This window comes from Falco cherrug, chromosome 1 (genome assembly GCF_023634085.1).
Source record: "Falco cherrug isolate bFalChe1 chromosome 1, bFalChe1.pri, whole genome shotgun sequence".
Taxonomy (NCBI): domain Eukaryota; kingdom Metazoa; phylum Chordata; class Aves; order Falconiformes; family Falconidae; genus Falco; species Falco cherrug.
This window is the reverse complement of record NC_073697.1, coordinates 111,352,546-111,380,316: the sequence shown is the minus strand read 5'-3', so window position 1 is coordinate 111,380,316 and position 27,771 is coordinate 111,352,546. Positions and strand designations below refer to the sequence as shown.

Sequence of the window (27,771 nt, the reverse complement as noted above, 5' to 3'; positions counted from 1 at the left end):
CTGGGCACTATTCTGCTCTAGAAAGTAATTACAGTTTTTCTTATGAAGAACCAAAATCACGTTTCTGTTTGAACTCTTCATAAAAGAAAGGTTTAGCTGTGAACAGTAAAAAGGATGTTATGTTTTTACACAAAAACTACAATATACACAACAAAAGAACCACAGTGTGCCTCTCTTTTTATTCTTTATTTTACAGTTCACAATTAGAAACCTACTGATAAATTACACAATTCACCCTCTTATTTGGGGTTTTTAAATGCCTCAGAATTGTGCTGCCAATCCTATCTCATCCCAGGAAGGTGGCTCAAGGTGCCACCAGGTTACACAAGGCAGAGCAGCCAAACAACTCGTAACAAACCCCTCCGCAGGCTGCGTTTCACATGGGAAGTTAACAGGCAGCAGGAATTATCCTCTAAAAACACATTTGAAATGGAAAAATATACTGGATATCATTTCAAGGTTATTTTATAGACTTGCAAAGGTTACAAATGTTGGGGGGGGGGGGGGGGGGGGGCATGGGGTGGAGAACCAACACAAACTTCCAGGGCTGCAGGTCAGCCGGGTTGTATTTGCAGGGAGCAATTTACCCAGACTGGCCCTTTTTCAAGGCCCTACATCTTAAGCAATTCTCTCCGAAGCCTCCTTTTACAGAGCAGAAAGGTAAGTTAAGCCCCTCCTCAGCTGTGCATTTCAACATCTACTTAACTTTGTACACAGTTGCGGCCACCTATTCATATATTTCACCAGTGCTACCCACATCCCTGCTCATTTGTTTTTCTGCTCAAAAGTTCCTAATTTCTCAACGCTTTTTTTGGCCTCCAACTCCTAGTTCAACCATCTTAAAAAGATGGCACACACCGCACAACAACAGCGCATCTGCTGAATTTCAGCAAGCTCCTGCAGAAGACGCCCTATGGAAAACACCAGTTTTCATAACAAGTCTAGCTGAACATCATAGGGGCGTGATAAAAAAGCACAGTAGTGCTTGAAACTTCCTTAGCCAAGTGCCTCTGAATTGAGGATCATGGTGGCACAGAGACCAAAGAACTTTTCCAGCTGGCGCAGGCTCTTTCTCTGCTGCAGGGAGGATGGCTGGCTGCATGCAGACCTGGACTGGCTGCTCCTTGCAGGACATGATCTAACCCAACCCAATGCTGGGGGTGAAACCCAGCTCTGGGCAAAGAGCCCACCCAAAGTCACCACCTCAGCAAGGTGGAGGAGGGCATGGCGTTACCGTCATGCAAGCCTTCACCTAAAGGGCATGAATTTCACTCAGAGTAAATTAAAAGGCCAAATCCAGAGATGAGGCTATGTGTACTTGCCAGTAGAAACTGGTGACAGATGAGGAATGGACAGAACACACCGTGAGCATGTATTTATAAAGAGGAAAAAAAGGGGCAAATTGCCTTTGTTTTTCCATTACGAAGGAACTTTTTACCAGTTTTCTCCTTGTATCCTTCTACAGTCGCTTACCTTTGGCACAAGGAATTCTATGTATCACAAGATTTAAGTAATAATAATACTTCATATCAACACTCAGCACTTACACAGCGCTTCTCATATCCAAAGTGCTTTACAAAAGTTTGTGAGTCCTCACAACACCCCTGTGAGGTAGGCAAGTATTATTATTCCCATTTTACAGATGGGGAAACTGAGACAGAGAGGTAAAGTGATGTGCCCAAGGCTATACAGGGAGTTGAAACTCTTGACATAGTGGCCCAAATCTGGTCTCCCTTACGGTGGTGTAACACAGATGACCTCCCACAGAGGCATAAAATGGTGTAAGCAAAACAATCCAACCCTAGTTTCTCTGGCTCCCAATCCTCCACCCTGACGAACTGACCATACCTGCTCCACCTAAACCAATGTTTGCCTTCTGAAATGCTACAGAAAGTCCAGAGCACAGCAGGAGCGAGTCTGCAACCTTAAGGCAACATGTACATTAACAGCTCCATAGCTCTGCAGCAAGTTGGTCGACACACAGACGTCTTTCTGCCACACTGTGAGACAACTCAAGCGGTCTCCAGTGCTGCACGTATCAGCTTTGCGGCTGATTCTCTTCTCCCTCAAGTTAGAATAAATCCAGAGCAAAACAATGGGGCAGCACCAGCGCAGAACTAATATGAGATCTGAACCAGACCTTTTACCTGCTGCTTTGTAGGCAAACACCCCTACTAACATCTTTTCATTTTGGATAGCTTCGGCATGGTTCACTTCAATCTCTCTCTTTCTCTCTCTCTCTCTCTCCAAGTTTGTATCTCTGCATATAAACAAACTTTCAACATTTCCAACTGGTCAGCACCAAGCATTTAAACAGCACCATACATCTTTCTAAGACCAACCACTATTTCCAGAAAAAGTGTCAATGCATGCAAATACCACATACAAAAACATCAAGAGTGCTGGGAGATGATACCAAGGATAGAGGTGATCACAAGACAGCACACATTTAGTTTTTATTAAAAATACCAAACAACTCACTCTTACTGTAACTATGCCACTTAGATGATCATTCTAACCTGCAGAAGTGCAGGTTCTTTTCCTCCAACTACTTACCTACCTACCTAGAAAGAAAGAGAAATAGCAAGCACACACATTTATACTTCCTCAAACTTGGCAGGTGTGATTCATGTGAATGGGAAAGGAGGGTGTGGGGAGGTGGGCGAGATTCTACACCGAGTTTAGAGCAGTGGAGTATGAAAGAAGCAGAAAATATCACATGCATCATTACCATCAGTAATCAATCTGATGAAAATAAACCCCAAAATTAGATGGATTCATGTATGAGATCCACTGTAAATCTCAAACCCTAAGCACACTGCAGCTGGCAAACGTCTTGTGCCACTTCACCTATGTCCAGACACAGCATCAGCAAATAAGATCAAACAAACCTTGAAAAGAAAGCAAAAGGAAGAATAAACCAGCCTGGAGACAACAATCTTCCACAAACCACTTCCCTGCATTAGTTTCAAATACATTTTACTCTTTTAAGCAGTTTCAGAAAGGAGTGGGGGAGAAAGAGACCCACTACCATGTTTTTTTTAAAACTGGCTCAGCACCAGCACCAGCTCAGAGAGAGGGAGAGAAAAATAATTCTTCAAACACAATCCTTGGTACTTGATTAAAACGTTGCTAGCCAGCCGACGAAACCCTAGATTGCCAGAGGGTTCGAAGTGGAGTGGATACGCTGCGCTGCTCACGGTCCTCTTCATTTGCTATGATATCTGCTCCGTGGGCCTCATCTGTATATCTCCAATCTAGAAGAGACCAACACAGGATTTTACTGGAGTGCTGAAGTCCGTTTTAAATCCTGCACTGGGCACTTCCATGCTGCACCGTTACAGTGGCAAGCTGCACACGAAGAAAGCTCCCGTGACTAGAAATGAGCCTGCTTAACTGAGATACTAGAAAGAAATACAAGTGAATGCGGCTGCTCTGCCTTTAGCGCAAGGAATATAAGCACAAATATGCACAGAAAAGGTACAAGATGACACTGATTACAAACTCCCGTGGTTCAAGTCTTTGGTCCCGCTCACAAAGGGTCAAGCAGAAGCACTGCTTGACCAGCCACAGGCAAGACTTTTTATCTTCTTAGGACAAGAAGGTCAGTGATCCAGTGTCAAGATGGCCACGTCTTGCTCCAAGGAGCAGAGTTCACGCCAGGGGCTGCTAAACCTCTCACGATCAAAGTTTGCTTTTGCAACAGGAACTTTTACATTGCACATATTAAACTACAACACTGCTCCTGCCTCCTCCTGGCTCCAGCTCAAAGCTGGTCACTTATTTCATGTTTCACAGGAGGGAAGTCCCTCCCGGCACTGCGAGCATCTCACGCCACCCTTGGGGAGGTGCACAACACTCGGCAGGATCAGGCCCAACACATCATTTAGTAACTGGCAGAACCCAACCCAGCTGCAAAACTATCAGCAAATCCATCCAAAGGGGCAGAACATGCCCATATCCCTCCTGTTCCCCCTGCCTTGCGCAGCCCTTCTCTGGGGTCCAAGCAGCCCTTGCTGGATCCGCAGGGCTGTGAGCAGCCCAAGCAGTGCCATCCCATAGCTACCATAAGGGAAGTGTAAACAAAGGTGCTCACTGCTAATCCCCAGCCCAGGCTCCTCGAAGCACACAGCTGATATGGTGGCTGCAACCCTGATTAGCAAATGTCAGGGCAGCAGTTACCCTCTCCGCCTTCAGCCCCGCCCCAGCAGAGTCCTCCAGCCCAGCCACAGCCTACCTGTACATGAGGTGGGGCACTGAGGACATATATGACAGCGTTAGCCATATCTTCAGCTTTGAGACACTGGAAAGACAGGAAAGAGACTCAGTCAAAGGGCACCTCAAAGTTAACCACAAGATCACTCCTTTCCTAACCATCAATAATGAGTTTCGACAGTGTCACTGGGGCATGTCAAAAAGATGCAAGCAAGCAGGAAAAAAATAATCCATTGAAAATTTAACAAAGGACGTGTCTGGTGCTGATAATTCACCATTTGCTGTGAATAATCTTACTACTGGCACAGTAATTCTGCCAGGTCAGGCATTGCCATCCTTATCAAAAATTCCCAGAGAAGCACAAGAAATCCTGCGCTAGCCACCTGCAAGACAACATGCTCTCGCATTTCTTCTTGTGCAGGCATGTTTGCTTATTATATCTTCAAGTCATAGCCTGCAAAATGTCAAAGCTGACTGATTTATTTACAGGAACATCAAAACAAAAGGAAAAATATAGGCAGTCAGAAACTGAACCCAAATGAAAATCTGTATTGTGCGTAAATATCAGTGCAAAATGTGAGGTTTGAGTGCTGAGACTTTGGGAGATGCTGATTTTATCCTGGAAGGCACCGGGCCACTCTGCAGAACTAGTTCCTTGTGCCGTTCGCCAGGAAAGAGACGTGAACTACAATCAGAGCCACTTCCCTCCGTTTCCATTTCTCTTTGTCCTACCCGAATGCTCTCATAGGTTGCAGCAGCTCTCTCGGGGTCATTATCATGAAGTTTAAAAGCAAATCCCGTTTCCACCAGTCCTGGAGATATACACTGGAAAAAAGCAGAGCACATCCTAATAGGATTTGTAATTCCCCTTCTAAAAGAATGAAAAGAAAAAAAAAAAGCAAGAAAAAAAAAAAGGAGAAAGAAACTTTTTAGTGCTGAAAAAGCCCCCAAAACCACAGCCCCCATTCTATTGTCCTCCTTCCCCACTCTTTTTCTAGGGGAACAGTTTAAGTGAGCAGGCTTTGCCTTAATGATTATTGTGGCAGGAACCTCTGGGGGACTGCTGACGGGTACTTCCCTCTTCACGCTCCAAAGGGGCAGAGAAGCAGAGAAAATGACAGAAAAGCTTGTAATGCAAATTAACTTCTGGATACATCACTCCAGAGATGCAAGCTCTGGATGAGAGCAAACAGCCCCACTGACCGCCCCCCTCTGCTGCCATGAGCCCCCCTCGCTCCCTGACCGGCAGCTCCCCACTTTGTGTACCCAAAAAGTTTATTTCCTGACGCAGCTCACTGCTGCCATGCCTTCTGTACCCCAGGTCTCCCTCTGCCTGGGAAAGGGAGGTGGCCAGGGGCAGCTGGGCACAGGACCCGAATGTTCCCCAGGGTGCTGAGTACTATTTTTGCAATTCCTTGCCTGTTTCCCAAAGGGAAAACCTCTGCCCCATAAAGCCGGCCAGCTCTCTACCATCCACAAAGCAGGAGAGAGGAAGAAGCCCACGGTACTCACTGTAGCTCGTATATGAGTCTTTGCTTCTCTGAGCTCCTGCCTCAGCCCCTCCGTGAGAGCCGTAACCGCGTACTTGGTGGCACTATAAAAATGCACCACTGACTGTGGCACAACGCTGTGGCCATTCATGCTGAGGAGAGAGCAGAAAGGAAAGCGCTGAGAGGTGGGCGGCAAGCCGGGTCCTGAGAAGAAACCAACAGGATATTCAAACCAGCATTACAAACACAGAAGGAGAGGCTGACAGGGTGGCTACGTGAGGAATTCCCCTCTCCTGCAGGAAACTCACACCACCAGAGGCTCCTTGGACCCGGCTGTCTTCTGGAGCTGGTCAAGAAGCTTCAGTCTTCAAACTTGCACCATCGCAAGTGGTTGGCATTATCCTTTTCTCTGTGGTTAGGTCTTTCTTGCATTTAGACCAGCAGAGGTTAAAAAAAGCGGTTTGAAAAAAATCAACCATCACAATCCTTGGAAAATCTCTCCTTGGACACCACCAGCCCACTGCTTAAGTCCTCTCTAGGAGGCAGGGAGGAGCAAGCCCACGTAGCTGATCCCACATTCCCCCCTCACATACCTGTTAATGTTAATAATATGCCCGTCATCGATGTTCCTCTCTTTCATGGACTGGTAGGCCTCTCGGGTGCAGATGCTTACAGCCATCACATTGACCTGAGGGATGAGCAAAGAAGACCAGGAGACCTGGTCTTTAAGACCAGCAACCCTGCCTGGCAGCTTCTGCCTCCAGCCTGTGACCCACGGCAATTCCCACGCAGGCCAAGAGAGGGAAATGCACATACACGCCTGCCACACGCCTGCCACCCAGCTGGGGCTGCAGGCCCCAGAGGTTGGCAGGGGAGCCACACATACCCAGCTCTGTGAGACAGCCCTGGCCTCCGCCAGAAAAAATGGGCTGAATTGTTCCAGGGGCAAACGTGAGGCTGGAGTGTGAAATAAGGGAGAAGAAACCCACCGCCCCACAGCCAGCACTGCCTCCAGCAGACAGCGTTGTTTATTTTGTACAGCACTGAGCACACTGGTGTTTGGGCAGCTGATAGGACACTAACAGCAGGTAATTAGGTCAGCTAGTTAACAAGGAAATCCCCAGATATTGCCTGTCAGAGCGCCAGGTGCTCAGCGGCACTGCAAACCACACAGCCAGCAAAGAGCTTCCTCCGCACAAACAAAGCCAAAGATCACATCGTGCCACGGGGAAGGCCAGAGTGGGCAAGTAACCCTGCAGATATGAAAGCCACCGACCTGTCACACTGCCTGCTGGCATCTCCCTCAGCTCTAAGCAGGTAAGGCAAGGAAGAAAGGACACCGCGATTTATCCAGTCCTATAGCACAGGATGCAGAGCTTTCCAGGCTCTTGCTCTTTGGACCAGCGCTCCCCAGCACACCGTGGCTTGGTTAAACTCGGTCATATCGCCCCTGCAATGTGCCACCATTAACGCACAGATGCCTTCAGCGTTTGCTGACCATAAAGCACAGAGCCAAAGTTTCCAGGAAGACAGAGACATGGAAGTTCCCCCAGCTGGAATACACAGCACCCAGAGGTACGTGCAAGATTGATGAGCAAGCCAGCTCAGCAGCAGTGTTAATTGCTGAAGTTTATGGTGGTTTAGATTTAGAAAGGTGGCTGAAAGGTAGAAAGCGTTTGCTAAAGCCCTCTAGAAAGGCTGCAGCCATTCCAAGGCAGGACACACTGGCAGGTCCTACCTAATGGCATGTCACTTTGCTAACGAAATGAGCAGGCCAGACAGGTCTAAAAGCACCCCTGTGAACTAAATATCCAGGAAGAACGAAATTTCTGATGAATCAGAAGTCAGGTGCAATAAACGGGAGGAGAAGCAGGAACAAGGCCATGTGGGCAGCGAGCAAGGGATGTATCATCGCTGTGAAACTTATAAACAAGAACGGGGCAGGCTAACTAGGACTTGCTAGCACAGAAGGACATGCAAGACAGGAACATTAATTTGGAGACCAGAAAGTTAAGAGGCAGAGAAGGATGGATTTGAGAGATGCAATTACCGTGCAGCACACAAAAGATAAGCGGGGTCAGCTGAAGGATCTTCTGGTCACTGCTTTTGTCTTGGTCCTTATTTCCTATTCATTACTAGAGGCTGTGCTTGTGAGTTTTTGTCTTGGCAACAGATAAATAGCATGCTTATCTGATCTTGGGAGTACCCAGGCAACACAACAAAGTAGAGTCCTCATCCTCATCCAAGTGCACTTTGGTTAAGCACACAGTCACTGCCAGGTATCTCAGTCATCATACCTGGAACTACAGAGATAAATTCCCTGGCGCCAGGTTGAAGATTTACCTTGGCTGCACAAGGAAGAAAGTTAGCAGACATGTCAGCAGAAGTGGCACCTCAGCACTGGAGCGAAGCCCAGAGCAGGCAGGGCATCTGAAGGCTTTTGGATTTCACAGTAAGGTGGGCAAGGAAAGCAGGAGTAACCTGCTCCAGTCTGATGTACCAACCAAGTGAGGAGCCAGTCCTTTCCCATACAGATCTGGGCACCTGGTAGTATAAGAAGCCTTCATGATAAGCAACACGCCTGCTTTCCTCCCTGCCCCAGGAGACCCTGAACCCACCAGGCACCGCATCTTTGGTGCGGTAGCTCCCCGATTCCACTCCTTCTCCTTAGGCCACTAGAGGGTAACATCAGCCTGAAGCCTGAGACCCAGCTCCAACGCCGTGAGTCACACTGAGCAATGCTTCCTTGCGTGGGTAGACTCACAACATTTTGACAACTACTGGCAAAGCAAGATACTAATCAACAGCCACATGGGAAAGTCCAGAGCCTGTAAGATAAGCATCTTGGTACAACAAAACAACTGGCTGGAAGGCAGCTGAGCTGGGATTGCCTCGCCGCCTTTTCCTGATAGCACCCACAAGGTTTTTGGGTGAAATCCCATTTCAAAATGTGGAACAGGCACTCAGGAACTGAAAAACACACCTGGAAAACGTGCAAGTCTTAGGGCTGTATCACTGTGAGAAACAATCCAAAGGCTGTTGTTACAAATATCCACAACAACACATTTTCCAGCCTCGTTCCTGTTGTCAGAAGGGAAGGTTCAAAGATCCCTTCGCAAAGACAGCCAGCACATCCGTGCTCCGCCTTTGCACAGCACGCTGCACAAGGCAGCGGGTCCGGGGCTGCCGCGTGTCTGTGCTAATACAACAGAAACAATGAAGGCGCATTTTCTAGTAATTAATGAGTTCCAATTGCAGGTTGGGAAAACATAAAAGATCCTGTTCCTGGAAGCGCTGAGCATTTCACTTCCCAGAATCAGCCTTTTCTAACGCATCAGAATGAGTACCCCAGCTCCTAAAGCACACATAAAAACGCAGGTTACAGAAAACATATCTCTGCACAGATGGTATATAAAACCAAGAAGAACAGAGCCTCATTGGTCAATGAATAATGCCAAGAAGAATCAAACCCATTTAGCATCTCGAAGAGCGAGAGGATGTGTGCTGCAGTCTTTTGTGCCCTGAACAGTGCAAATGGAAAGTTCAGCTTGATTTCCTGACTGTAAAGGTCAGTAGGTAAAACGTGAAGGAGCTGTTCAAATCCCAGAGCCTGCAGTCAGTGTGTACATAGCACCCAGCCCTGGCTACTCCTGTGCGGATCGAGGACAGCTGGAGGACTTTGCTCCAGCCTCATGTCAACCTCACAACCTCACAAACATATAAAGAGGAAAAGGGGGAAGCTGCAAACCAAAAGATGACGGGCTCAGAACCTGCCTGTGATAGCACGCTCCCTCCTACACACACACCAAATTTGCTGGCTGGCAACGCTGGGCTCTGTGCTGCTGTAAAGCAACAGAGACACGATTCCTAACATGAGATTCCTGCAGCCCAGGGAAAAGCAGCTCCTCCCTTGGGAATAAATACCAGACAATAAGGAACCAAAACATACAAAAAAAAAAAAAAAAGAGAGGAGGAATAAGTAAATAACATGATTTTTGTATAGCAAGGAATCTTACGGAAGGGGAAACTGGAAGGAGACAGAGCCTCAAAGCTCATAAAAAATGCATGGAAACAAAAATCGATTTACCAAAAAGAAAAAATGCCTTTAATTTAAGGCCCTAATGCCTCCTAAATCAATAGATCGATGGCTGTTTAGAAACTTTCCCTGTCTGGCAGCCCAGTAGCATGCTGAAACTCTCCAACAGCATCTCAAACTGCGCTGCTCTTTAAGACCTTTCTCCAAGGGACCTTTGGAAGAAGCCTCCCTGCTCCCGCTCAGTTCTGCAAAGCCCAGTGGCCCATGAAAGGTGCTGGCAACCTTCCCTCGTCCTGACCCTCCAAGAGCTTCAGAGCATGTAGGAGGAACGGGCCTGGTGCGTGTTTCCCTGGGGCTGGTGTGCCACATCGGGGAGAGCTGTCACTGCAGATTCCTCCCCAAAGCCCACTGCGACGCCAGTGCCTGCACAGCCACGGCCGCGTTTGGAGAGCGAGATTTTCAAGCAGGAAGGTTACAGCCACAAAACAGCGGCACACAGCAAAACAAAAAACCCTGAGCTATTACTACCACTTACCAGCAGGCTAAAAAGCAAAGCCCAGGCTTGTCAGGCTGCCTAGGCTGAGGTGGGCGAAGCACTTGGCTCTGGACTGGCTGTGGGCATCACCCTTGCATTAAGGGTGCAAGTTGTTGTTCAACTACACACAAGTCAAGAGCAAACCCACCAGCTTCTGGGAAGCTGGCAAGAGGAAAACATCTACCAGTACAGGAAGAAAGTTTGGGTAACTCAGTCTGTTCCCAGAGCTACACCAGCATTTTTGCCAAGCAGTGACAGCACATACAGCCATACAGATCACCTCTGGCAATAAAACATGCTCCCAGCCTGGTTTCATAATGCTGCCCTTGTGGAGGCATCACCCTGCCTCTCCTCCCACCCCACCCATCACCCCCAAGCAACTCCAAGGGGTGAACACAGCAGCACCCACAAGGACAGGAGATCCCACAGGCTCCCAAACTTTGAGCCATCATAAATACCAACACTGGAGTGTCACACAGGACAACCCTCATTCCCAAATCTTTCTTCCTAAAGGTGGTGGAAAGTGAGGTAACAGGAGCGCTCCCACCTGAGCAGCCCAGGAAGAGAGCACGAAGAGAAAGGCCTTCAGCTGGCAAAAGCCACGTGTCTCCCCCAGCCTGACTGCCTTACAACAAACAAAAGGTCAGAAGAACAAAAATGAAGAAGCGTAAAGGATGCGCAGCATCCACAGAGGCATTCACACAAGACATGATCACAGTGACCAGGATGAGTTTACAAGGCACAGGTGACCCACAGGGCCAGGCTTGCAGCGAGACAACGCTGGGAAGTGCCCTGCTTTACACCAGCTCAGCCTCAGCTACACTTCACTTAATTTTCTTTAAAGACTCCATGGCAACCAGGGATGGGGAGATGTAGCTGTGCAGTGACCCAGGCTGGGCAACCCACAAAAGCCTGGCTGGGCAAACAAAGCTGAGCTGAGCTTGCTTTGGCTGCAGTCACAGCAGCTAGCAGACCAGCCAAAATCCTAACAAGAACTTAATTAGCCAGGATACGGCAGCTCTTGCCCTGGCAGCAGGAGTCTGAGGCCTCAATGCGCCTCTCTGTTTTGCTTTACACAGCCCCTGAAACTACTTCTGGATGAACAGCCACCAGCTGCCGCAGGAGCCGACAGATCCTGGCTGAACCCGCTGTCAGACACAGCGGCCCCGAGCTTACAGCTTGGAGCAGCTTTTCAAATAGACGTGTCTTTTACTTCACTGGGACAAGCTCTCACAGCTGCTGGAGGTGCTGCAAGGCTTACTCAAAGCCATGAGTTTGACTCCAGTTTCTATGAGGACAAGGCTTTCATGCACAAAAGTAGGTAGTACAGGAGGGGAAAGCTCCTGTTTCAGCCTCTCACCAGCCAGAGGTGCAGGAAGGTCAGTACAAAAGGGCTGTTGCAAGGGCACAGTAAGTGGCCTGGGGTCCCACTGCTGTGGCTGCCACTGCTATGTGCAGAAAAGGGCCATCCCATAACGACAAAAGATGGTGAAGTCCCCAAAAGATGCACAGCAGCACCTCAGGACAGCAAGACCCAGGGAGAAGCGCTGCTAGTAACAGCATGGACCATTTGCACAAACTCCCAGTTCGGCATATGAAATTGTCTCGATCACATCCAGCTCTAACCAGATTACGAGCAGAAAATTAAGCTAAAAAGACAAAAAACATTACAGTTTTTTAAGCCAAAAAGAATCTGCCCGTTTTACAACCCACTGCTACAACTAACAGGATTAGCTACAAAAGCCAGTGCTTGGCATTCAATTTCCTATTTTACTGAAGAAACAAAAAAAAGCAGCAAGGCTCATCACCCTTTATAAAGCCATTGAGCTAAAGGAAAAAATGCTACTGAAGGTATCGAGCGTTTTCATACTCCAAGGTGAAGGCATGTGGCTCAGCAGTGCATGATGTCTTTCCACTTCCCAGTCGGCAAGCCCAGGCCATGTCAGAGCCAGAGGGGAAGCAGGTCCTCAGCTCTGCACACATGGAATAAGTAGATGGGACTATGGTGCCGGTGGCCAGAAAAAATTAAAATCTAGCCCAGTTCCCACTCTATCAGTGGCAGTACTCACATCTATCATCGTCCGCCAGCCCTCCGTCTTCCCTGAGAGCAGGGGCTCCGGGCGAGCCAGCCCCGCGTTGTTGATGCAAACATCAACTCCTTGATGAAGCGTCTTGATGGCGGAGAACATCGACAGGATCTCCTCTTCGTTGGAGAGATCGCACTTGTACGGGATGAGGGTCCCCGGGTAGCCGGCACTCTGGCATTCTGCTGCCAATTTCTAAGGAAGAGAAAGGAAGGAAGTAAACAGCCATCAGCCTCCTCTCCTCCTGGAGTAGCTTATCCAGCCACTTGCTTAAAAACACACCCCAGGGCTAAGAAAACATGGCAGGCTTCCCAGCGAGCCTGCCTTTAAAGTAGACACTAGGGAAGAATCACTGAAAATGCTAATTAAGAAAGAAGAAATATCGATATACATGAGAGTCTGAGTGCTTCAGCCTTTAAGTTATTAAACTTGAGGAGACGCTCTGTGCTCATCCATCACTCTGGCAATACAGGTCGAGGCAAGCAAGTGCTGGCAAAATACAAACAAACACTGCCATGGCACCAGGCGGCAAGTCTGCCACACTGCTGCGCGGATAAAGGACGTGGCAATCGCATACCCGACAATTCCTCGTTAGCCGTTATCAACAATTATTCCAGGCATTCAGATCTTTTATCAGACTAGATGATATAAAGCAAATGAAAGGCCAAGAGCTGCTGCTGGTTGCCCGTGTTAATGATGTGGCAGCCACCACACCAAATCCTCTGGAGGATGCCCTTTACCCCCTGATGCTAATGAGAAGCAGCATCTCATCTCTGATGTGTCATATTAGCGACAGTGACAGCTTCCAGTGTGAAGCGAGAGCCACATGATGTCTGGTTTCTGCAGAGAGACGGACTCTGGCTACAAACGTCCACCAAATCACTTGAACGCCATCGCCCAGGGCGCTTTCACCAACGTGACATTTCAGCGGGTGCAATAAAGCTCTCCTGCCAGGGGCAGCTTTCCCACTCCTCCCAGCTCCTCCCTGCATACCAAGGACTGCAGCTCACAGCGTTTATAAAAGGAGGAGCGAGGCCCAGCACAGGAGTCACCTGGCTGGAAGCAGAGGACCTGGGACGGTGATTGCACATGCCGGTGGCTCTGAACAGCCAAGCCCACCTGCCTTAGCCAGCAACAAGGGTGCAGGGAAGCCAGTGCACCCACCACAGCACCTGGGAGCACCCGAAACACCGCTGGGAAGCTCACACCAGAGGGATCTGACTTTTTTTGCTTGCTGTCAGGTGTAGCATCTCATCCCTGCTGTATCATATCACCTCCCGGACTGGCCCAGCCCCTCCTGGCCCTCCAGGAGGACACATGGGAGAAATTCGCACATTCTGGAGAAGGCAGATGCTAAAACCAGCCCCGCCATCTGTACCGACATCGGGAGGAGCCTGGAGAGCCATGCTGGCCTCAGACACAGCTCGCTCTCATAGAAGCGGGAGTGACACACCAGAGCATGGAAGGTGTCCTTCTCCCCGGGGAAGCTCGCAAGCCCCCGGGCCCCTGTCCCCTCCGCTCAGGAGAGCTGATCTTCCAGCAGCTGCAGCAGGGGCAGACCTGCCCCACACAACACCCAGCATCGGTGACACTCGCAGCGTGTGTTTGCCAGAAAATAAACATCAGACAGAGGAGAAAACAACAAAAAAAAAACAACCATGGAACATAAGGGAAAGTGGAAAGAGAAGGAAAACAACAACAACAACAAAAAAATCAGAGACAGCACGGCACCTGCTCCCCCAGCGCAGGCTGTCAGGAGAGCTTGTGGGGCTGCACCAGTTCATCACCACGGGACCGGGCAAACGCCAAACCAAAGCCTGGGCCCGGCTCCCATCCAGCTGGCCTCCAACGCATTCCATCCTGCAGATTAGATGCCAGCATGCCCAGGAAACCTGCTGGTTCTGACCCCTGAAGTTTTGTTAGAATCGGCTCTCTTGTCCCCCAGTCAGCACAATGCAGGGTGGCCGTATGCCTAAGGGTAAGGAGGAAGGCTGGCAACTTGTTTAGATCCGCAAAATCCAAAAAGGGGAAAAAAATTAAAATCCACCTGAAGATGTGAATTGGCTTCCAACTCCAAATCATAAAGTGTGCTCTTCATCAGTGGCTTTTTCAACGACCAACTTTCTCTTAGCCAAGTTTTACACAGAGCAGGGCTCAGCATCCTCACTGCAAGAGGAACAGCCAAGCCAGGACCTCCAAACCCCTCTCTGTGCCCCAAGCACATTCATTTTAATTACCCTGGGGCAAGTGCTCTGTTTGGTAAATGTTTTTCAGCCTTTCTCAATACCTAACACCACTGCTGAGCTGGGTCAAGTCCCTGAACAGAGCATTTAAGCTTTTCTTGATTTGCCTTTCACAGCAAGCCACTGCTTTCAGAGCCCACAAGCTGAATCCAGCGCAGGTCCAAGGGTCTGGTCCAGAAGCCACTCTCCTTTCTGGGTACCACTTCAGTGAAGGCACTGCAGTAACACAAGAATTATTATTATTGCTCTCACAGCACCAGGCAAGAAGGGGACAGACATGCTGAGTTCAGCCCAGAGATCGATACATCCCAACAGCATCACGCTCTCTGGAGAGCTCTGCTTGGGCTGAGCTAGACAGTATTTCTGCCCAACAGAGAACAAAGGTCCCCCTGGGACTGAATCGTACCTCTCTGTACCCTCCTGGGGCTGGTTTCACTTTGCTATATATGCAATCTTGTTGATTATGTGCTGATCATAGTAGAAAAATATATAGTTTTTTCAAGACTAGTGTACACACTTGAGAAAACAGTCGGGGGAAAAATTCTGCAAGAGTAGCATCTAGAAAATTAAAAGCAGTATGAAGGGCTGTTGGAAGGTGCTAAACCACTCTGGGGATAGGGCCTTGTGTCTGCAAAGATAAAGGAGGAAAAAATGGGCAAGGGGCCTTCAGCCAAATTCTTCACAACCTGGCACCAAGGTGACAGCTTGGAAGTGCTCTCCGTCCCACTACCCAAACTCAAGCACCCCACTTATGGGATCCACCCCACTCAGTATTTCCTGGTAAAGTACCAAGGCTCATGCCTGGCACTTTTTCTTCCTAGTTCACCAGGTCATGGCCAGGAGTACGGTCTTAATTTGCTCCTGGAAGAGGGCTGGTGCCCTGGCACCTCCTGCAATTGCCAGGCTGCGTTTAGGTTGCTTGAACAAGGGCTGGGCTGAGTTATCTTTCCAGTGGTGCCTCCAATTTTTGCTGCTGATGTCAATGCTCGTCACAGGTAAGGTGGGGTGCTGTCTTCTGAAGCCAGCGTACTCATACACAGAAAGCAAAAGCAGGGCCCCCATCGCGTCCCGAGGCTGAGCATCACAGTGCGTCCCAGAGCTGCTGGGAGGAAAGCTTAGAGCTGATGGCAGGAACCGGTCCAGCCAAACTCAACCCTGCTGAACTTGAATCAAGCGACACCAATGATTTTAAAAGATGAGAAATACAAGCACGAGGGATTGGGATGTATCTCCCAAAAGAGGACTCGTTCCAGGAGAGCTGGCTGGAAGGATGAAGGGCCCGTCAGCATGGACAGGAAAGGACAGACAAGCTTATCTACAGCCCAGAGGGAAACGCCATGTTTAATATCTCTGTCTCCATGTTCAGCTGTCATTTCTCACTATTCAGTGAAACCTTTCACTGTTCAGTACAGCTCTCGATGGGGGCAGACAGGGTCTAAATACCACGGGCTGCAGCACAGCAACCGATGAAGGAGCAGATGAAACAAGGGATGCTCCGGACAGCAGTGGCTGTCGTGGTGGAGCTGCCCATCCTGCTGCCCCAGTCAATTTCCTTAGCTTATGTCTTAGATGTACCGAAGAGAAAGCCCTTTCTGAGAAAGGCTCCTCTGCTACAACTGACCAGAGAAATTAAGTATCTCTCAAGATACTTCTTCTGTCTGGTGTCTCGCCGCCTGAAACAAGCCTCAACGTGGATCCTTTCATCTTTCAGGCTACACTTGTGTTAAGAAATTCTCTTTGAAAATGAAGTGCCGAACACCACTGACACTCAGGCGGAACTGAACATGCTTCAACCCTCTGTAGATAAAGAGTCATCACAGGCTCTTCAAAGAAACATCAACTGCGGGCAAGTTTGCAAGAGAAGACTTATGTAAAGCAACTCTCTGAATTAGGAAGCTTGCAATATTTTTTCAGAGCATCCGTTAAGTCACTCAATTAATGCTCATTCCACTTTAAGCACACCACACACACAAGAAGGGAAGGAAAAAAAGAAAAAAAGCTGGTTTTCCAGATTTCATAAGCAAGTTGAGAGTGACCATGTAATGCAACACCAATACAGATGAGGGTCGGTGCGCCTCCAGCAGCTGGAGGTGAAGATTTGAAACAAGACCTGAGCATCTCTGTTCCACACCATTATCACTAGATGCTTGGCAACAGACAGCCGGGTGCTGTAGCTACTGGTATAAACTGGGATAACACAACATAAGAAATAGATACCCTACGTGTTAATATGTTTAACCTAGAGCCATCCACTGCCATGGATGCAAGCCCTGGTCCCTGTAATTCTGACCTGCTACCTCGCATGAACACAGCACGCGGCAACTCCCATGAAAGGCCAGCTTTCCACAGAGGGCACCTAAACTGCTCGTGGGATACAGCGAGTCAGTACGGCAGCACGCACTAGACACGTGGGCTGCCGTGTGCCTCTTGCTTAGACACCAATTTTTCCATTGACATCACAGTGATTTACCTCTGCTTCCAGCGGTGTTGGATGAATGAATAAGCAAATGAAAAAACCAAAAACGTTAAGCACCTACCTGCATGTAAGTAAGATGAGACTATCTGGTCATGCTGCTTCCTATATACTATTTAGTTGTCTGCTTTTAAAGGTTCTAAAAGGATGCCTCACATTATGTTAAGAATAGGTCAGTTCTCCCAAGAACGGGTTAATGCTCTTTGTGCATACAACACTTGGAAAGGGCACAGTGCCATGCATTTAGATTCAGTCTTGGTAAAATGGTTTTAGAAAACTAACTGATATAAAAATTTAAAGGGACTCTTAAGGGGAGGAAAAAAAAGAGTCACGTAGGGCTTTATTTGGCAAACCATCCCATTAACTCCAGACACATTTAGTTCAGAGAGATTAAAGCTAGAAGAAACCATTAGGTAATTTTTAATCTAACCTGCTATTCATCACAGGTGCTTGCATCCTACTGATTTAGCTTATGCTTAAATACACAGCTGTACCAAGAAACCAACTGGAAAGAAACCGAAGACACCCCAATTACTTTTGCTATCTAAAGGAAATGAAGGAGAAAAATCCTAACGAACAGCATCACAGTTGTGAAAGAAAACAGGGGGCTTACAAATCCTTTCATTTTACTGACTGGCAAGTTTGAAGCTTCTTTTAATTAAGATTTAATGCCACTGCAACAGCATAATACAGGAAGAGATACACAGTGAATAAAGCACGAGACTGTGGTTGATTTCCATGGTGTGCTCTGTGACCATGGGCAAGATGCAGAGCCATTTCCCCATCTCTAAAAAGGAGATAATTACATTGAGCCCCTTCCTAGAGCTGCCAGGTACCTGGGGCTTTTTGCCCGCATGTGATTCAATAATGAGTATTACTTCATATTTCTTCAAGTTCGTTTTGCCTGGCTCCAGGTGCCCAGACAGGGCTTCCATGGGAGTCTAAAAGGAGTTTTCAAATGAATATAACAGTAAAGCGACCCCTCTTCCCTCCCCTAAGCTTTAAATTGATGCTTTTCACTGATGGCTTTTGCCAGTCGTCGCTCCTCAGCTTAGATCGGTGTCTGCTCCAGGACAGAAGGAAGAACGGTGGGGATGGGGAGCTTAAATGGAAAAGCAAATGTGCAGTACTCTGCTGGAGATACCAAAGCAGAGTACAGCCAAAGAAGGACTAGCACCAGTTTCAGACCGTTTACCTGAAGTACATCTCAAGTACAGGCTGCCTGACCAGGGAGACTAAATTTTTCACACCGCTTCAGAAACCCACCACCTCTTGGCACAGGCAAAGGAAAAAAAGCAATCAAAACCCAAACAAAATTTAAGTCCCTGTATGTATTTCTTTTCACCTTGTATCATCCTAAATGGACTGACTTCATAGTCCTCGCAAAGACTCACAGGTGGCACACAAAATCAGCACTCATATAATAAATAACCCAGAAAAATCAGATCTCATTTTCTGAAAGAGAAAGGAACAAAACCCCAGGGAACCTCTGGGACCTATCTGCTGTTTATCAGCTTCCAGCAGCAAGAAGCAGACCGTGGAGAGGCATCTAAGGAGTAACAGTCCCAGCCAGGTAGTCATGACCATGGTCCTCACCAGGGCTGCAGAGCACGGCATGGCAGCCCTCCCTCCTGCCAGGCTCCTCACCCCCACGGTGCTGCCACAACTTACGATACCCACTGGAGACAGCACAAAACTACATCTTGGCATATCCCCAGCATCAGCTGTCCAGGACATCTCCTGGATGCTACCCAGGCTCTGGACACAGAACATCAGCATGGTGCATGCCCTTCACACTGCAAACCCATCCCGCAGGCTCCGGAGGGGCCAAGCGGCATCTCCTGTCCACCCACTGCCCGTGGGCGCAGCGTTGCCCAGGGAAGCCCCTCGGCTGGCCTCACCCCAGGCACTGAAGCCAGCCTCCCTGCTAACCAGGAGCCTGCCTGAGCAGTCACATCTTCCTGGTACTGATAAACGTCCCCCCAGACTGCTCCAGATTCACGTTGGTTTTTTCCAAGCTCTCTCTGCTTCCTGCACTTTCTCAGTAGTTAAACATCCAAGTTTATTTTTTTCCTAGCTCACTTAATTTTAAATTCCCAGCGTTATACACGCAAGCCAAATCGTCCCATTTACGCTGCCCTGAACGTCCCTGCTACCTTAAGACATTCAAACAATCGCTCCTTACGTCAAGGCTGAAGGCACTTTTTTTCTTTTTTATTTTTTTACTGCTTGCTCAGATCACGTTGCTACGGGCTGGCATGGGGGAGGAGGAAATACGCTTGCTCCTACGATGACAGCTCATTAAAGCAATATCTCTTGCTTATTCTGAGGTATGACTATCCTAAAACAAGCATCATAGGTGCCTGCCTGCTCTTCAGCTCCAAGATGCATAAAGCAGGTTCCCACGCAGCCAGGCACGTAGATGCTTTCCTTCCTCAAAGGACCCAATACTCATTAAGACCGAAGCTGCTGTCTTGCAGCCACCCGTGGTCCCCCACCAGCCCTTGGCTGCCTTCATAAACAGGGTTCAAAGACCGCGTTGCTCCAACACACCCAAATGCCTGCACGCAGCAGACCTAACAGTCCACGCATCACAAGCTGGATCATTGCCCATTCCAGCAACAGATTTCCAAGGCAACCTGCAAACACACCACTCGGAGGGCAGAGCCGAGCCTGAGCTTCAGCCTGACACCCTCAGATCACGGCACATGCCTTCTGTGTCATCCCCACCGCAGGCGAGCACACCTCCACTGCGCTCAGGGAGTCAGAAAAAGATTATCTGTTTATTTTAGTTAAATCAGACAGCAAATCCTGCAATAATGAAGGTCTGAGATGCCTCACGGTACCCTGAAGATCCAGGGTGTGATCAGAGGTCCATGGAAACCATCAGGACACGCCTGCCCTGAATAACATACATTATAATTGAATGTATCGCCGTACCTTGTGGGTAAGACTCAGGAGCACTCTCGAGGACAGCCAGGACATGATCCCAGCTCTGTCACGACCTCACTGGGGGGCTTTTCCCCTTCCCAGCCCCAGCATCCCCGCCTGTGAGACAAAACAGCAGCAGGTGATAATCTTCTCGCTTAGGGACCCAGGAAAACCTGAGCATCGACTGCAGCCACCGGGCTCCCAGAGCTTGGCCAAGCTCTGCACCTTGCTGCGACACAACACGCCTGTCAGCGTGGCCATGAGCAAAGCACCCACCACTGTCACCAAAAAAGCTGCCACCAGACCACGAGACTGGCCTTTTCTCCTCTCAACACCCCACAGCACAGCCCTGGCTCGTCCCCACAGCTCGCAGGAGCTGGGTGTTTTCCCCGCTGCCCCCCAGCACCACCCACACAGCAGCAAGCATTCCTGCTGCCAGGGCACGGCCAGACCTGCGGTCCTCGTCCCCATGTCCCCATGCATTTCTCCGTCTCATCGGCTCCCATCCTGCGCCTGTGTAATCCTCAACGAATCCTCTTCTGAAAAGGCAGATTAACACGCGCTGGGCGAGGAGCAGGCCTTTCCCCACCAGCTCCCAACGCTCCCCGGTACCAAAACAGAGATGACAGGTCCTGAATTTTAATACACCCCAGATTCATGACCCACCGACATGCAGGACAGAGGCTCCCACACACCCCAGCCCAGCCGCAGTCGGAGCAGGGACGGTGCCAACAGGGATTAACACTTCCATCGCCGCACAGCGCGGGCGCCGCGATCAAACATCTGTACTGATGCCAATGCCACCGGCCGCAGCGGGCTCAGCGCTGCTCACATCTACGCTGATGCTAATCCCCAGTTAAGCTGAGCAGAGCCGCAGCTGATCTGCATGAGCCCAACAGGGAGTAAAGTCCGGCTGCAGGAGCGAGACCGCAGGCCCTCTGCTCCCGCTTCACCCGACAGAAGCGGGGTGGGCACAAACCCTCCCAGGACCAGCAAAGGCAAAATAACCATGTTCAGTCAGGAAACTACCGTTAACACTGTGCCAGCTGTGCCTGGACCTCCCTGCCCTGGGACACCCTCCACAAAGCCGAACCACAGGCCAGAAAACCCGCCCTGTGTCTGAACGCTGCTCCCATACAGCCCTCTGACCATTCCAGGGTTTTACACGGGGAAACTGAGGCACGGGACAGCCACCCGGTCTGCCCTGTTACACAGCACGGCAGAGGCAGACCACGCACCCCACTGCATCTCCAAAATCCCAGGGAAGGCTCAGTTATTACTTATTTTTAGGGCTGCGACCATGACATACCCCGCTATCACGGCTCTATCGCAAAGCCAAAGGGAACAGAAGAGAAGCAGGGAAGGGAGGGCGGCTGAAATAAGACATTTTAAAAGCACATTTTGGGGGAAAGCGGATAAATCCAACCTGGTTTAAAAGCAACCCCTCCCCCACATGCCGCCTGAGCTTCAAGGCTGTGCAAAACCATTGGGACAGCGAAGCATTTGTTCCCACTACTCAGGACAGCAATTATGGGATCTCTTTCCTATTCATCAGGAAAGGACCTGGTCAGGGACAAGCGGCAATAAAAGCACCTCAGAGGCCTTGAGTACCCACCATCCCCGAGGCAAGGCCTTCACCAAACACAAAACAAGCCCTTCCAGAGGCCAAGGAGATTCTGAAGGTCATTCATTTACAGGGGACTGTGCCTTGGGATTATCCTGCCTGAAGCTGCTCCTCCTGCCTTAGAAAATAATTCACTGGGCTACCAGACAGCCTAACAGCTCTGCAGCCTGCACGCCACGAGAGCGACAGGTCTGGGTAAGAGGGGCTGGGGAGCCATGAGGTCCTCAACGAGCTTTTGGGGACAGCGGCTCACCCACCTTTGGCACGGGGAGGCCAGGAGCTGCAGAGCCTGTGGGCACAGCCAGGCTGCCCGGTGGGTGGGAGCCAAGCACCAAAATTCAGGTTTCAGCCACGAGCACGTTGCTTTAAGTCGCACAATTAAGACAACACAGGCCCAGAGGTGAAAGCTGTGCGTTCAGGAATGCCCTCCAAAACGCAGCCCCAGCCGCAGGGCAGACGGACAGAGCCCCCCAGACACCCAGCACTGCAGGGACACCCACAGCTCGACCCCACGGACAAGACACCCAAAGGGGGGATGCCAAAATTTTAACCAGTTGACCTCTACACCATCAACATGATTTGTACCCAGTGCAATTAAATTCCACATTCGGGTACTATGAAACTATTTAGCCATTAATTAATCGCCTTGGAGGACTGAAGGGGTCAAGAGCCTCCCTTGCACCTTATAGCCTGGGCAGTGATGGGTGGTGGGGACGGGCCAGCCTGCACACGGATATTTGGGATGCGCAGCTCCCACGAGGAAGGCTCGGCTTCTTCCTCCTCCCACACCGCCACAGCATTGCTTAACGAAGAGAGCGCAAACCTCTTCAGAGATTGGACTGCTCGAATCTGCAATCAATAGCTCAGCTTATCAAAGGCTGTTTCTTGAGCAAGATCTAACCTTGACAATGCAGTCCCTGGTTATAAATGTTACCTTTGATCAATAACTGTCACAAATGCATTAGAATTAATTGGTTAAACCTTGTATGCTAAGCCACGTTTACTGCTTCCTGCAAAGCTCACTCTCCACACCCTAACAAAGAAAAAAAAAAAATTTTTTTTAGAACACAGCATCTATGATTAGATTTCTTCAACGCCTTACGGCAGGCCATCGCCTGAGGGCCCCAATCCCCCCGACGCAGCCTCGCCGCACGGAGAGGGCAGCAGGTTCCCCCACCAACATCCCAGAGAGCAGCCAGGTACCGCCGCTTCAGGGGATGCTCACCAGTCCCCCGGGAGCAGCCGCACGCTTTGTTACGTGGCTTGCAGCGGACCCAAGGCGCTCCCATCGCAGACTGGGAGCCCAGGGTGAGCCATACAAGATAAACCCACCAGCACCCTACAGCCACCAGCTCTGGACACTCCAACCTGATGCCACAACCCGGCAGCTCAGCTATTTCCAGCAGCGAAGTGAAGGACTGCAGAAGCCAGCTGATTTCCCGCACCTCTTCAGAGGAGTCTCTTCTAAGTGATGAATTAACCACACTTGGAAGGCATTGAAGAAAAATAAAACAAAAAAAATAAAATAAAATAAAATAGCATAAAGCAAGTGACTGATGCCCCAGCCACCCTACAGCAAGGTATCAAAGGAATGAACGAGCTGCTGGAGGATTAGAAAACAAAACCGAGTGCAACAGCATCAGGTGTTGCCTGTTCCAGAGCAGCCGACACCGCAGTCGGAGGGGGAACTCCTGCCAGCACTTTTGCCATTCTCTAAAAACATAAAAATAAATATAAAAATACATTAAATTAAATTTTATTATAGAAGAGTGTAATACCAAGCATCAGCTGCAAACTCTCTGGAAGCAGCTCCCTGTCTCACACCTTCCTGTGCTCCAAAAGCACCAGAGTACCTCGATGCCATCACCACGACTGAGCCAGACCCTACATTTACCACAAACTCTCCCAAGTCTTCCCCCACCCCAGGGGAAGAACGCTGCGAAATAAAACTTCTGCATCACACTGAATAAAAGACCAGAGAGTGGTTTGTCAGCCGTGGGGGAAATGTTTTGTCCCATGCGCAGGGAAGCTCCCTCCTTTTTTTGTGCTGCTGCAAGAAGTCAGACACTAAACACAAATTTCTGGGAAACATCAGGAAGAAGCAAGTTGAACAGCCTCGGAGCGAACCCATCAAAAGTGATGCTCTGCTTTTTGTCTGCGGGATGGTGTGACTACTGCATAACCTGCTATCGTGCACCAGCTAAGCTGTGGCAAGTCATTAAATCACAGCAACTTTCCTCGGGTGCTGGAGACTCAAGGGATCAGCCAGGGGGTCCCTGTGCAGGTGATCATTGGACAGGGCACAGTTTTCACCAACGCTTGGTCTTACGGGCTCTGAAAATTCTTGGCTAATTCATAAAAGCACAATGCTCGCTCCTGACTTGGAACACACATAGGTATCTGAAGAGCAGAAAACACTCAGCAAGAGCACATGCCAAAAAGTCTATGACAGCTGTTAGTACCTCCAGGCTTCTCATTTAAAACAAGCTTTCAACCTAAATTATCTCCTGGCATTCAAAAGTAAAATAAAGCCATTTAAATTATTCCTCGATGTCTGACTATTACAGTTACTGTCGGATGACCCACACGATGACTCTCCGCTCACAGAAGTTGCACAACTGGGGAACACGAGGCTGCTCGTGAGCCGGGGCTGCAGGATGGGCAAACCCATGGTGTAAAGGCTCACGGCCAGAGACAGCTTCTCAGGGGAAGCCCAGTCGCCGGAGGCCACGCTTGCCATGGCTGCATGTAGAAAGATGTGACAAAAAAAAAAATCAAATCCAGTTTTGAAATAATACTGCTGAAGTCAGCTGGAGCACTAACTCAAGACACGTTGAGCATGTGGCTCTTCTACCGAGCCACTGGAAGAAAAAAAAAAAAAAAAAAAAAGAGAGAGAGAGAATTTTGCCGTTTTTGTAAGCCATTAACATTTTTATTTCAAAAGTCAAATAATGAGCACTGGAGTCGTGACACAGGTTTTATACCAAAACCACAACTTTGCAACTCCTTCATTAGCTTGCCTCAAGCCCTTATCTGATTTTCCAAGAGATTAAGAAATCTTGACATAGCATTTATTGCCCTAGTTAAACTCCCCACAGAACAAGATACTCTTTCAGTCACCAGTTTACAGTAGGTTGTAAAACCACCATGTAGAGTGGTTTCAGCCACCTTACCTTAAAATGGATGACTAGTGCATAACATTAATGAAAACATACGCTTTTCTGCTACCAAATGAACACCACATTCCTGGTTTTTAACTGTACCAGTTGCACTCTTTCCATTTCAAGCTGCCTGGATTTATTTTGGGGGTTTGCTCCTCTAGTACACCGTTATCCACAATGGCATTTAGCAAATTATTCAATTTTAATAGAGCAACAAGATCTGTCCTGCAGGAACTGTGGCTGCAATGCCCCAACCTCTCCTTTATTCGCATCTGGCAACACCAAGCCCTCAGCTCCTTCCTATTTCTATCCTCTTGTCCCTTCGTCACTGCGCCCCAGCCTGAACATCAGTGCCGCTTCCCCCATCCTGCCCCTCCGGCTGGAGCCGCTCTCCTCGAATTAGCGCATCCTTCAAATCCCCACCGAGGCTTCCTGCCAGGGGATGGTCCTCCAGCTCCCAGCCAACCCTGACTTGGAAGATCAGCAGCCGGACATAACAGATGAGCATATTTTGTGGATAGATCTGGTTATACAGTAACTAATTAAGGTAACGACATGCTTACAGAGTGCTGGTGGCCCAGACCCTCCTGTTTCCTTCCTACTGTCCCCACAGCCAAAGCCCCTCCAGCGGGCAGGAGCCCCTAGGCAAGGTCTGGCTGCACAGTCATCCCCGCACACAACGCCACCTCCTGCTTCTCGAGATGGCTTCTTACAGCCACGTCCAAAGTCCCAAGCCCCAGCATGAGTCTGAAGCCTGAATATCTTCCTCTTTTTTTTTTTTTTTTTTTTTTTTTTTTTCAAAAACACATTAGGTGAAGCTCCTGGAGGAAAGCTTCATTACCGCAAACAACTCTGCTCCGAAGGCACAGCAGGAGCCAGCAAGAAGCCTCACCTGTGCCAACACAGGTGTCCCAGGCAGCCACTCCAAGGTGACAGACCTGTTCCCAGAGTGAACCTGGGCCACCTCATGCTTCACCACCTTCCCTTCCCTGAGCAAGCAGCACCTCTGGGATTTGGTTCTTTAAGGAAACATGCTTTGCGGCAAATAGAAACCAGAATAGCAGCGGAGCAAAACACAGCCCAAACATCTAACTAAACAAACAACCGTGTGCTGCAAACACAATTCAGTCCTCGAAAGAACGAAGCCGGGACAAACATCAGCTGCAGTGTTAGACACAAGGCTTGGAAACGCAACAGCGACAAGGGACTCGGAAGGGGCCGAGCAGTCAGCATTGCTCGGTACAGGCACATACCACACAGCCCAGACAAATCACCTACATAAAATGCGATTGCATTTTGTGCAGATTCAAATAAAAAGACAAAGCCTTTAAAAGACTGCTCTTTCTTAAATCTATACCACATTTTTGCCAGAAAGTTTCAGAAAGGAGGGATTTCAGGCTGCAGAAAGGAAGGAAACTCCTCTGCAGTAGTGAAGGAAAATACAAGTTTCATTTATTTTCTTTACCAAAGAAAATCAAAAGGTTTCAAAAGCAAATCCAAAGAAAGTGCAATATTGGAAACAGCAATACTGGAAATGGCTTTTCTGTCCTTTCTGGAGCGGAGTGGGAAACAACAGCATCCTTTACCACATCCTTCACCAGGTACCACAAGGCTACAAGAAGCCAGGCTACGGAAGTACATCCTTAAATACCGCTGGCCGCACATGGGAAAGCCTTCGGAGAACTCGGCTTTCCCTGCAAACCACAGTATCAAAACACTGGGAAGTCCAAAATTAGAAGCAAGCCCCAGAGGACATTTAAACAAGTCACATTGGGGTATTTTCTCCTCTCTGCAAGCAGTCTTTCTGATTCATGATGAAGAATGGAAAAAGTTTTGATTCCTCTGAGCGTTTCTTTATTTAACCCCATATCTCAGCAACACCCACCATGTCAAGCCTCGTTTCCCATGATTTTTTGGACAGTTTATTCTTGGTGTGGCCAACTGTGCATAGCAAGTCCTTATCACCTTTACTAAGGAAATACAAACCCTGGGTGTTCGTATGGACCTCGTCGGGCTCGGCTGCCACCGAGCAACCAAGATGACAATATTTGGGCTGTCTGACTGTAACTTTTTTCTTCTCTTTTTTCTTTTTTCCTTTAAGAAGGAAACTTCTTATGAAATGAATAGGCTTCAGCCTGCGCCGTTGCGCGGTAAAGCCTACAGACACATCCAAGGACAAGAAGGACCCCACAGAAACTACACTGAGCATCTTTAAGGCAGCGGCGAGGTACTGGCTCTAGAGGTGGGTGAAGGCTTAGCTCTTGAGATGCTCATTGTAGGGGTGAGCAACGTGGGAAGGTCTGGAGCCCGATTTTAACACGAACTCGTAGAAACATCCGTATCGCCCGAGCACCCGCCGTGGGCCGGTATGCACCGCACCCCCCCGCACCCAGCCCCGCTCCTCACAACCCATTTTTAACCTCGATAAAAGGCAGTTCAGAAAAAAACAACCCCAACCGAACCTGCTCCCGGGGCAACTCCCACCCCCGGCCCTGCTGCTGCGGGGTGGCGAGCCCCTCCGGGCCCGCCCGGCCACGGGAACCCCCGCGCCGCAGCGGCACAGCTGCTCCCGCCGGGCCGGGAACGGCGGCGGAGCCCACCCGCGGGGGGAGCCCACCCGCACCGGGCCCGCAGCAGGGCGAGCGGCCCCGCCGGCCCCAGCCCCCGCCTCCCGCCGACCCGGCCCCGGCAGCGCTCCCACCCCGCGGCGAGGCCTCCCGGGGCGGCGGCCGAGCCCCTCCCCGCCGTGGGACGCCCCCGCCGTAGGGCTGCCCGCGGCCCGACCGGGGGCCGCCCACCCTCGGCCCCCGGCCCCGCTACCTCGATCTTGTCGACGCTGCGGGCGCAGCCCACCACCTTCATGCCGTGCTGCACCAGCGCCCGCGCCACGGCCGCGCCGATGCCCACGGAAGCGCCGGTGACCAGCGCGACGCGCCCGGTCCAGCGCTCCATGGCCCCGGCCCCGCCGCCGCCGCCGCG

General features: G+C 49.7%; 1 protein-coding gene across 2 annotated transcripts; it reads right to left on the bottom strand.

Annotated features, from left to right (window-relative positions):
- Window positions 1–160: 160 nt before the first annotated feature.
- On the bottom strand, window positions 161–27,771 carry DHRS11 (dehydrogenase/reductase 11). 2 transcript variants are annotated; one of them, XM_055720118.1, is made up of 7 exons: window positions 27,613–27,771; window positions 12,346–12,555; window positions 6,299–6,393; window positions 5,728–5,857; window positions 4,948–5,040; window positions 4,238–4,303; window positions 161–3,257 (listed from the first exon to the last, which is right to left on the bottom strand). In XM_055720118.1, the coding sequence occupies exons 1-7, from the start codon at window positions 27,742–27,744 to the stop codon at window positions 3,216–3,218; spliced, it is 768 nt and encodes a 255-aa protein (XP_055576093.1). In that variant the 5' UTR covers window positions 27,745–27,771; the 3' UTR covers window positions 161–3,215. The 2 variants fall into 2 exon arrangements, 1 of the variants encoding a protein (XP_055576093.1); XR_008733816.1 differs by lacking the exon at window positions 161–3,257 and having other exon boundaries at window positions 4,233–4,303; window positions 4,948–5,062.

Bases quoted from the DNA above. Each gene is read 5' to 3' on its own strand.
- DHRS11 (XM_055720118.1), bottom strand. From the start codon at position 27,744: ATGGAGCGCTGGACCGGGCGCGTCGCGCTGGTCACCGGCGCTTCCGTG. The intron at 4,304-4,947 runs GTAGGACAAAGA...CTGTCTTTCCAG, and splicing joins CAACCTATGAGAGCATTCGG to TGTCTCAAAGCTGAAGATAT. The intron at 3,258-4,237 runs GTAGGCTGTGGC...GGTCTCTTCTAG, and splicing joins GTGCCCCACCTCATGTACAG to ATTGGAGATATACAGATGAG.